Here is a 10,983-nt window from a genome sequence, read left to right as displayed (position 1 = left end):
GAAGTTTGTTCCGCGCAGGCGTAGGCGTCACGGGTCTATTCGTTTCCGGTTCTGTCGTAATTGCGACTTGTGTGCGGCGTATGGCGATATTCGAGCACGCAGTTGTTTGATCGTCAACGATGTTGCATAGTGGATCGTGATATAGTTGGAAAACACGTTAACAGATCGACGGAAGATAATACGGGAGCAACGGTGAGTAATAATCCGGGTTCTTTTTTGGCCGGTCCGGCATGCCCATATTGAAAAACGGGCGTGGATGAGCGTCGAGATAAAAGTGGTGGCCATTTGGGAGCGTCATGGCGCCGTTGGCCTTCGCAATCCGGCTTCCCGACGACCATCTTGTTATCGATAAATCAATATAACGTGCCTTTCTTCTCCGTAAGCGTTTTTCTTGCATATAAAGAATATTCGACGGATTTGTTCTATTACGTCGTTGTTACGGTTCGCCTGAGGACTATCAACGACTACAGGTAAATCGTTCTGGAAACCGGTTATTGGTAATTCGCTTTGTGTCGAAGCGCGTTCTTGCGCAGAATACCATCCCCTTTTGGAGGTATGATTCACGGTCCTCGAAAATCCGTACGAGACCGATACGTTTGCGCTGCTAGCATTCAACCAAATCCTCAGCCGGTTGCAATTACCAGAATTTTTTGGATATAACAACGTGATGAGATAGCGGTTTATTCGTTACAAAAAACACGTGTCCTTGGCTATTGGACGGTGATCCTTTTTTGCATGCCAGTTTCGGGCAGTCGGCCGGAGAGGCAGCTATTAAAGTCTTACCTATTGATTTGGATAGTATCTTGGAACATCGCAAATGGAAAAACATTACGAATCTGCCGATTTTCGTAGTATTGCAGGACTAGGTTGCTTGCAGTACTGAATCAAAATGGAATCAATGGATGCGCGTCTTGTGGCGCAAGCATTGAACTACCATGGCCAACAGTTGCAGAAAGTTTGGGAGGGAGAACGTAACGAGAATGAGCTGGCCATGCTCAATCTCAAGGAACCAAATTTTGAGATTTATCAACAGCGACAAAAGACTCTTAGGTATATATATTCGTGTACTCTTAATGTTACAGCGATAACCTTGTGTTTGCATATACAATATCCCATTGGCCACTAATGTAATATATATTAGGTTGTCCTAAAAGTTTCTTTCATCAGTTGCATTCAATTATTTTCTGTGACAGTGTTTATATAAATAGACAATCTAATTTCTTAGACATTGATGCTATAACAGTAATGGAGCAAAATGAATCGTACACAAGTTTGTAATGTAACATAAAACATAAAATATTGTGTATGAATTAATTATTAATAAAACGAAAGAAACTTTTGAGACAACCTAATACAAACATAGAGTTATCAACACACTGTTTAGAAATCTATTAGTATAATTCTAAACAATGAATGCATTACAACTTGGATGTTCTTTCAATAGTTTTGGCGATAGAGGGAAAAGGCTAAAGCTACAACAATTCGTTGCAAAGAAAGCAGATGCTCTCTATGATAAGTCAAATTTGGAGAGAACAGTTGATCCCATCAAGCAAGAATTAGGAGATGAAGGTAGGGTTCTACTTTTATTTGATTTCATTCTAGTCCTCTGGAGGTTACACAATATTGTGCAATTCATGGATGACATATGTTATTTCAGAATTTTATGCAACAATGCCAGGCCTTGACACATTTGTTACCATGGAAAAATCTCAACGCATTCGTAATTTTTTGGAGGTAATTATTTATTGTACAGATAAAATTGATGTTTAAATATATAAAATATTTGAAATAATGTAATGAAAATTTTGTTTCCAGAGTTTGGTCATTGGAGATGTTATTTACTCACAAGTGATGGGTAAAAGTGCTGCTGGGCTTCTTCTGAAGGTGCTTTGCAACTGCAGCGACTGCCCCAGAGTTGTCACCGATTTAGGAGTTAAGGTAAGTCAAGACATTTGCCATCGATAAAATTAATGTTCTTTTTTTATAGTTTTCATTGGTTTCTAAAATTATGATGTAATGAACAGGCTCTGATATTGAACACGGCCACAGTGCCGGCGGTGGACAAGAAAGGTGTTACAAGAGGCTACATGGCAAATGATCTCATCTGCGTCGTAGTCAGTGAAGTTAACGTTGAAGCCGAGCGAGTTGTTGCAGTTATGAACGTACCTGCCCGTGAAGGGCAAGCCCCACACCCACCTATGGGACTTATCCATTCGGATGACCTTCCGGAAGCTTATAAGTAAGTAATAAAAAATCTGGATAAGTACATTTATTCCTTGTATTTTACAATAATGCTTCACTAACTCTTGAAAACTGACGTATATATCACTATAGGGAATTCTATATATACACAATATACAAATGGTAAACGTGTTTTGTGATGCATCTGTAGCACTATCGAATGAAAATTTTTATTTGAATTGAAAATCGTTCTCTGATCGTTTGCTTTTTGCAATGTACTTTGAGAGCACTCTTGCACTAACGATGGCAGGGGGTATATTTTCTGACAATGGTAGTTTCGGACTTAGGATCGATATAATAATCTCAATCGTGGGCGAAATGCATCTTCTATCGACAGTGTAGTTATTTTGTTTGTAACTTGCATTATAAGTGAGAGTGCAGATTTCTTGCATCTTTAGTGTTTTGTTTAATACTTTTCGTTAAATAGAAGGTAAGGAAAATGGTATGGTGGCCAAAAGAAGTTAAGATTTAACAGACGCACTGTGATACTAACAAAACAAGGTAAATTAGATTTTGATTCCTCTTACACGTTTTTATGAATTTAGGTGCCAGACACTCTCAGTAACGTAAAGTTGATAGTCAGTATGATGATGAATTTATAATGTGATACAAATGATTCAAACCTTGAGCATTGGTTGACATGGCTCTGTTGCGCACAATATTCTATCTACGTTTGTGATATGTTACTCTCAAAGCACCAGCCAAACTATGGCGCCAATGACATCAATGTCTTTTGAGGTTGCATTTCCAGTATGAGATGTTGAGCCTTGGGTGGTCAGAGTGAGTGCTGCAGACGGTAGGTATAATAATGATTTATCGTTGTTTGGTCTCTTATAGTAAATTATTAATGAAATAATTGCCCAGAATAAGATAATAGAATAAGTGAAGATAATCTAATCGATTCGTGAAGCCTTGGGTTAAAATTCTTTTCGTGTGTGTCAATTATGTACTAAATTCTAATAAATATTCGAACAGCATCATTTATTAGTACGTGCCATTGATATATGTTTTACGTGTGACGTATTATGCAGTGAATTAAGATACAGCGCAGTCATCGTAGCGTTCACTAAAACTTGAAGCAGAGACCAAACAATTAAAATCTTAATCGCCCGAACCTTTACCTTTAAGCCTCAAAAGAATCGCGCCTTGTCATAATAATGCCTCATTTAAACTTACAGCTTAAATTGACAAATAAAAAATATAAAAAATATGTCAATTTGAATTGACACCACAAAATGCAAAACAGGCGACAAATACTACTACATCTAAAAAAAAAAATTTTTTTGGTCAACTTGGAAGATAAAATATACTCAGGCGTGGCTCCCAACCTATCCTAGGGCTATGCAATTTATTTTATCGCACCAAAAATTTAAAAATACCAAACCACCGTCGATTGATGATAGGCTGTGTGCTTTTGTGTTGAGAAATCCTCTGATTACAAACATGATACAAAATACTAGAAATATACGTCTTAGCGGTACATGAAAGGTGAGAGACGAGTTTACATAATAATGAGGTTGTGTACCATTGTAAATTTATAAATAAGAAATTATCTCTGGTAATAAAGGAAACTTACCGACTTTCTGCAATGTATCCCTGTTTTGGACCCCTGCTGCTTGTTAACGGTACAAACGTAGATTTTGATCGACTCTAATTCCACGAGGTGTTTGACAATTCTCCGTCTCCCTCTCTCTCTCTTTCTGAAAGGAATTTCTTTTCCTTCGAAGCATCTTTGGCATTAGTGTCGTATCGTTGAATAATTCATGCAGATCGAAGAGAAGAGAAGAGGCGAGATCATTGCGCAGGGATGAACAAAACGATGAAGGGTGTGCCGCACGTTTAATACACGTGTAAGAAACAGCAGCAAAGGATATGCATATTAGTATGTATAACTAGATAAGACGACGAGATGTCGAAAACAAAAACCGAAGGGGCAAACATACGATCAGATCGAGAAAATTTCTCTGCCAGGATAACAAAGCACAGGACATATATAAACATTCGGTCGTCATGATTATCAAGTCTTTAGTTTTACCGTTAACGAAGTAGCTTTGGTATCCTCTTTTTGGCGAAGGTCAAAACGATCGTTGCACATTAATAATAATCGGTCGTCTCTCTCTGTGGTGTAGGAAAGCGATGGAGAACAAAGGACAGGCGTACGAAGTGATGTTGGAGAATAGTACTGGCTTCAACAACCCAAACAACATTAAATATCTTTCCGACTTGATGGGTCTTGGTCAAGAAAACCACTCTAACATGGTTGGTTTGAGGTAAACTATCGCATTTTTGTTGAGAATTTTTGTGTACTATTAAACTTCACTTTGCCTACTATAATTTTAAAATACACCTTTGCAGAGAGAGATTCCCACCTAATGAATATGCGTCTGAATTAAGGCAGGCGCAGGCTAGTAAGTGGGCGTTTCGAAGCGTAGCTGAAGGTATAGATCATTTCAAGGCCGGTCGTCATACGGAAGCCTTCCAGTGTCTCAACAAAGCACTAACAGTAGATCCGCGAAATGTTGAGGGATTAGTGGCCCGTGGAGCATTGTAAGTTGCCTAATTTTAAACAGGCGAATCGAATCTTGTGATCATATTCTCGTTCGTTTCATACTACGGCTTTCCTTTGATTCTAACAGGTATGCCAACAGCGGCAGTTTCAAGAAAGCGATCGAAGATTTCGAGACTGCATTGAAGCTGAATCAAACTCACGCAAATGCCCGCAAATACATGGCTGAAACTCTCGTTGCTCTGGGTCGAAGTTTCGAAGACGAGAAGAAGTACGAGGATGCACAAAAAGCGTACGAGAACTGCTTGGCAATAGCTCCGTATCACGAAGAAGCTAGGAACTCCATCGAATACATCAAGTCCAAGACCTTAACGTCCTCTTTGAATCCTTTAGACACGTTTAAGAGTTTCGAGACCGAAAACGATGTCGGTGAAAATAAAAAGGAGAAGAAAAAGCGTAAGAAGGAGAGGAAGTCGCGGTCCAAGAAGAGACAAAGATGGAGTTCGAGTTCCAGTTCATCGTCGAGTGGATCCTCGAGTTCTTCAAGCTCGGAATCCAGCAGTTCTTCTTCATCCGGAAGCTCGCGATCGGCGTCTCGGTCGCCCAGTCGCAAACGGAAACACAAGAAAGATCATCGTGGCTCGTTGTCGCCTCTCAGCAAGCGCATGGCTCAATACAACAATCCACCAGCTGCCACGACAGCTGCGCATGACGTCATAGCACCAGTGGCCTATAGCTCGAACGCCCGCGACAAGATGGATGACTACGAGATAAAGGTGCGGAAATTTTTAGAACAGACCAAGGACGACTCCGACTATGAAGATAAGGTAAGCACTAAATATTTTCTACAAACAATTACCGCTATCTACTTATCTGTTATATAAAGGGAGACTCGCAGTGTATAATTTTGGGTTTCATTGTATGTTTACCTACCTTTAGGTAAGAAAGTTCTTGGAGGAAACGGCCAGATGGAAGAGGGAAAGAGAGAAGGAAAAGAAACATTCAGAGAGTGAGAAAATGAAGAAAAAGAAGAAGAAGGATAAGAAAGGAAAAGACAAAGAGAAGGAAGACAAGAAAAGTCGCAAGAAGAAGAAGAAGGAAGAGCGAAAGAAGCGGAAAAATAAGGACAAACTTGAACGGGATTTAGAAGCCCTCAAAAAATCTTCATTGCCGGACTTAGAACAGTTGGAGTCGAAACTGAATGCGTATTATGCGAAAGTTGAGAAAGAGACCGCTGTCTTGAAAAGGTTGGAACCTTATGGCCAGTTCATGATAACGTTTCGCTCTTGTTTTTCCGGTTATTTTTATACAATATTTTCGTCGACATGGAGAATATTTTCATAAACGTGTTACGAGGCGGTTTTATTTCCCAGTGTTTCATTCTATTCATATTTCATTAGTTAGTAATTTACCCGCAATTGATGCAACTTTTAAAGAAACATGAATGGAAAAGCGGTCTATAACATACCGTATTTTATTTATGTTTTTATATTTACTAGGTATGTAGCACAGTATAATGACATAGCTTCCCCTCTTAGCAACGCGGAGAAGCTCGCTGAGAGTTCACGAAGGGAGGAGGAGCTGCGCAGGGAGAGGGAACGGGAGAGAGATGAAGCTTCGAAGGCGTATCACGAACGGGAATCTAGAATACCAATGACCGCACAACAACGTAAAGGTAACACTCCGGAACTTAAAGAATCGAAGCGGTTCGTATTCGTCATTACTCGACCTAACATCGCGTGATTTTCATTTTTTAACAGAGATTCAGAGGAAACCGCTGACCGACATATTCGAGCAGGAGTCTCAGTTAATCCATCCCGAGCCAAAGTTACCAACTCTGGATACAGCTGCGCTTAATGCAAAGTGGAAAGCTGCACAGGCCGCCAGGTAAAATAAATGATCAATACCATAAACATACATTTGTTTTATCGTTGTTTATTCTGTTGTCAAATATTAATTGTTGTCTGTTTGTTTGTTTGTTTGTTTAGGCAAAAAGACATTATTCCCCAAAAATGGCAAGACGTCACCATGGAAAGTAAAAAGATGCAACCGAACGTGGACAGCGAAGAAGATGACGATAATGAACTGGAAGAGAAGCTGCAGCGTGCTGCCCTTGAAAAATCCATGAACATTCGAAAACAAATGCAACGAGAGCTCGCAGAAAAGAGAGCGGCAGCCGCGCAACCAATGTCTGCACCGACTCCACCGCCGTTACCCAAAGAGCCACCGATTCCGAAACAGGCGCCGGTTAAATATCCTACGCCACAACCACAGAACAAGTTCCAGTCGTACAAAGACCCGTCGTTGTCTGCAGCGCAAGCAGTACCTAGCAAATTCAGTTCGAGTAACAATCTCGGTGGTAAATTCCAGCCGATTGGGCAAAGTAACAGTGGTGCCGGGCATCCGCCGGAACCGCCGCGTCCACCTCCACCAACGAAGAGTCAGAATCAGGCTAAAGGACCCAGAACGGATTCCGACAGCGAGGCGGAACGGCAGCACAGACAAACGCCCAAGAAACGCGAGTCGTCCGGTAGAGGAGCAGTGACCAAACGAATGAGCAGGGACCGTCCAGCGAAACGTTCGCGCAGCAGATCTCGCAGCGCCTCCAGTTCCGGCTCGTCGAGGTCTAGGTCGCCCAGGAGAAGTCGTTCACGATCTTATTCGAACAGACGATCCGGCAGTTACGAGAGAAAGTACAGCCGATCTCCTTCGGGCACGTACAGTAGATCACGCTCTAGGTCACGATCCAGATCGTACACGAGGAGTCGTAGCCGCAGCAGGTCCGGGGACAGGAGTTACTATCGCAAGAGGCAATTCCGACCATACAACAACCGTGGCACATACTATAAGCCTCGTTTCCAGGGCTTCAATAACCCCAACCACCGCGGCGGTGGTAACAACTTCCAGAATCGCAATCGGTTTTATAATAATCAGCACAACAATCGGTTCGGCAACAGACGCGGCGGTGGCTTCAACAATCGTGGCGGCGGACGTGGACGCGGTGGTAACCGTGGCGGCAGATTCTTCCACGGTAAGCAGGGCTTCCGCGACTTCCGAGACAGACGAGACTTCCGCGACCGTCGGGCTGCCTCTCGCGATCGGTACAGCGATCGTAGCTATTCTCCCGATCCGATGCGAAAGGTTGACGAAGCGAAAGAGAAGATCAACAAAATGCTTGAGGGTGGCGACGACGTGATGGAGCACCAGCAAAGTGGGGGAGGATCGAACGTACCTCCTAGCAAGAGGCAAGACGGACCTTTAAGCGAGGGCGAAGAAAGGGATGACGATGACTACGAGAGGTGGGGAGAGGGCGAGGGGGGCGACACAGCTAACAAGGTTGGTTAGGTCTCTTCTGTGTAGGCTTTCGCGACAAAACAGCCTGTCTTCGCGGTGACGATTATGATAATCCGGATCGATGATAATATCAGGAGTAAAATGATGAGGATATTGATGATGATGATGATGATGATGATAATGATGATGATGATGATAATGATGATGATGATGATAATGATAATGATGATGATGATCATGATGATATGATGATATGATGATGATGATGATGATGATGATGATGGTGATGAGCCACACGTGCAAGAAATATGCGACCTAGGAGCCAACTAACTCTCGTTTGTTGCTAGAATGAGGAGGTTGGACCTGTTGGCGATAACCTGGACGGCAAGGAGTACTTCATTGCGCGCATGAAGCAGCGAAGCAAGAATGTTTTAATGCAGAGAGCCCTTGCCGCTAAGATTTGGTAGAAAGCCCCGTCGCCGCCTGCTGCTTCTTCGATTCTTCTCCTTCGTCTGTGATATAATTACACACATTTTCTCGGCGTTAGACATCGACCGGATCACGTGAGGCATAGACTTCTTAATATCGCCATACTGGAACGATTTTTCTCGGTACAATTTAAACGGAAAAAGAGAATACAAAATATCGAGATTGGGGATATATCGTAATGAAATGTGATGTAAACGGTGGTCGTGACGATCGAGGGAAACACGATCTTTTATTTTGCTTTCTTCTTTTAGCTTCGATTGGGAACAGTAATTTGAACGGGTAATTGTAAATGCACCGAATCGTTTCGCTCGATCGTCGTGACCGCGGACGAATATCTACGTACGTGGTATATATTCGTGGTAAAAAAAATGCGTCTAATTACGAGTTCCTCGTTCGGATCGACTGTAGATGTGTTCGTTTCGCGTGACAACGAGCGCTTTCGAACTCCACTGTAACGTTTTCTTGTTTCTTTCTCGTTAGCGAAAAGATTTTTACACGTATTTCAACTCTAGTACTTACTCTCGCATCAGTGTCGGGTTTTTCTTGTTTTTAATGGAACAGTCGCGTAAGTATTAGCACGTTCACAGTCTAGTGTCCCGTTTACGGGTTATAGCGACACGCTGCACTACCGCGTCCGTCGCTGAGAGGGCGGACAGTGAACGTGTTAAGGTATAATACATGAAAAAAGCGAGGCCTCTGCTGTGTGGCCCATATTCGAAGGGAAGTATTTGGTCGCAGTAATATTTTACGTGCACGCGAGTGGCTTTTCATTATCATTCATTATCAGAAAATTAGAGAGCATCCGTCGTTGTTTGAATGAGAAACCGTTATGAGTTATAGCATCGGTTGAAATTGTTTTCTTACGAATCGATTTATGAATTTTTACCGTTACATACGTCACGTTGTTAATTCTCCTTGCGCTTCAAATGAGGAAAACCTATACCATATTCGAATCGGGAATCACCGGCGCAATCGAAAAGCCTCATTTAGTAAGGAAATTAGTATCTCACTCTCATGCCGAGACGCCCAATTTTTTCAATTCCTCCCATGCTGCTTTGTTTCGGTACAACCGTTTATCACGGCCCACTCCTTCTTTATTACGAATACTTATTTTAAGGTATCATACAAGTAATTTACCTAGTAAGACACTTATATATGTTGTATGTAAACGAGTTACTGTACAATTTAAAGATCCGCAAATACATAACACGAGAACAGAAAAGCAGCGTATTTCTGTTTGCCTTTCTTCGTCACTTGTTGAAAACTCCAATCCGTATGTGTGTGTGTAATTTTCTTCAGTGATGAGCAAAATTTTGTTCTCATTGACGCATAGAAATATCATAGAGCAATTTATTCGATAAGTTTATACTATTTAACCGTTATTTCGATAAATTTTTACTTGTTCAATGTGAAATATTAAAACTACCAAGTCCGTCAACTTAACTCACGTACTTCAGATTTTTGTCTGTAGTAACGCAATGATTAAAAATGCTTTTACCGCAATTTTTAGAGACAACCGAGAATTAATTTGTTTGACAAATTAGTTTGCTCCTCCCTCTAACTACCAAGATATAGTTGTATACTAGGTACACGTCGATCTCGATAGTTTTAGCCTTACCATGTTTGACGAGTCTCATCCGCGATCATAATATTGAACCAAACATGAATACTATAAGTGAGCTCCTGGTGTTAAGTTTCGAGTCAGTAACTAAGAGTTAACGACTAAAACCTAAACAATTAGAGAACTTAATGAAAGAATTGTTATAATCGTGGTTCAGTTTTTATTCGTTTGGCGAACCTCTGCTTCCTTTATCGACATGATACAGATTTTGTTGCATTAAGCGGTATGACAAGGAATTAAATATAATTTCACTTTATAATTCGGATCGTAATTTCCATTAAAAAAAATGACAGATCAGAAGTTTTATATCTTATTTTATATTTGAAATATTTATCCAATTTCGCTCATCTCTGAATTTCGTAACGTTTGTTCAATCCATGAATTATTTGTTTAACATGAAATATAATTTGATTGTATATAAAAACTGTTTATCTTATTCCGTACATCCAATTGTGTTTCCGCGTCGCACTTTGTTTCTCTTCCTATCTCCTTGATGCACCATTTACGGAAACCGACGTTTTGAGAATGTTTCCTACGCGTGCGAGTAAAACTGGTTCTCTTCGTTGATAGCATGGACCGATTTGGATATCGCTTCACGAGTATTTAAAGTTACAATGCCGCGATTAGCGGTTGCATTTGTTCTTTAGTGCATCGAGCAGAATGAAGCTCTCGCGCGTTCATTACGTTTCGATCAGTTTCATTCTGCTTGGGTATCAACAAATAGTAACGGGAACAGTATTTCATGGTAAGTTTCTTTACTTTGTTACTTTCGTTAAAGTAAAAACAATACTACAATAATTCTGTTATCAATCGTTGACATTTTGCGAACATG

General features: G+C 41.1%; 1 protein-coding gene across 4 annotated transcripts; it reads left to right on the top strand.

Annotated features, from left to right (window-relative positions):
* The first annotated feature begins 59 nt into the window (after positions 1-59).
* Positions 60-9,752, top strand: LOC128889456 (serine/arginine repetitive matrix protein 2). 4 transcript variants are annotated; one of them, XM_054147104.1, is made up of 14 exons: positions 60-192; positions 853-1,050; positions 1,445-1,569; positions 1,658-1,734; positions 1,816-1,938; positions 2,025-2,239; positions 4,371-4,511; positions 4,597-4,788; positions 4,878-5,574; positions 5,687-5,994; positions 6,286-6,422; positions 6,508-6,634; positions 6,736-8,083; positions 8,389-9,752. In XM_054147104.1, the coding sequence occupies exons 2-14, from the start codon at positions 890-892 to the stop codon at positions 8,506-8,508; spliced, it is 3,771 nt and encodes a 1,256-aa protein (XP_054003079.1). In that variant the 5' UTR covers positions 60-192; positions 853-889; the 3' UTR covers positions 8,509-9,752. The 4 variants fall into 4 exon arrangements, with proteins under 4 accessions (XP_054003079.1, XP_054003077.1, XP_054003078.1 ...); XM_054147102.1 differs by having other exon boundaries at positions 6,247-6,422; XM_054147103.1 differs by having other exon boundaries at positions 70-192; positions 861-1,050; positions 6,247-6,422.
* Positions 9,753-10,983: the final 1,231 nt, after the last annotated feature.

This window comes from Hylaeus anthracinus, unplaced genomic scaffold (genome assembly GCF_026225885.1).
Source record: "Hylaeus anthracinus isolate JK02 unplaced genomic scaffold, UHH_iyHylAnth1.0_haploid 11997, whole genome shotgun sequence".
Classification (NCBI taxonomy): domain Eukaryota; kingdom Metazoa; phylum Arthropoda; class Insecta; order Hymenoptera; family Colletidae; genus Hylaeus; species Hylaeus anthracinus.
The sequence above is the reverse complement of the archived record's forward strand: the minus strand, read 5'-3'. Positions and strand labels throughout refer to the sequence as shown.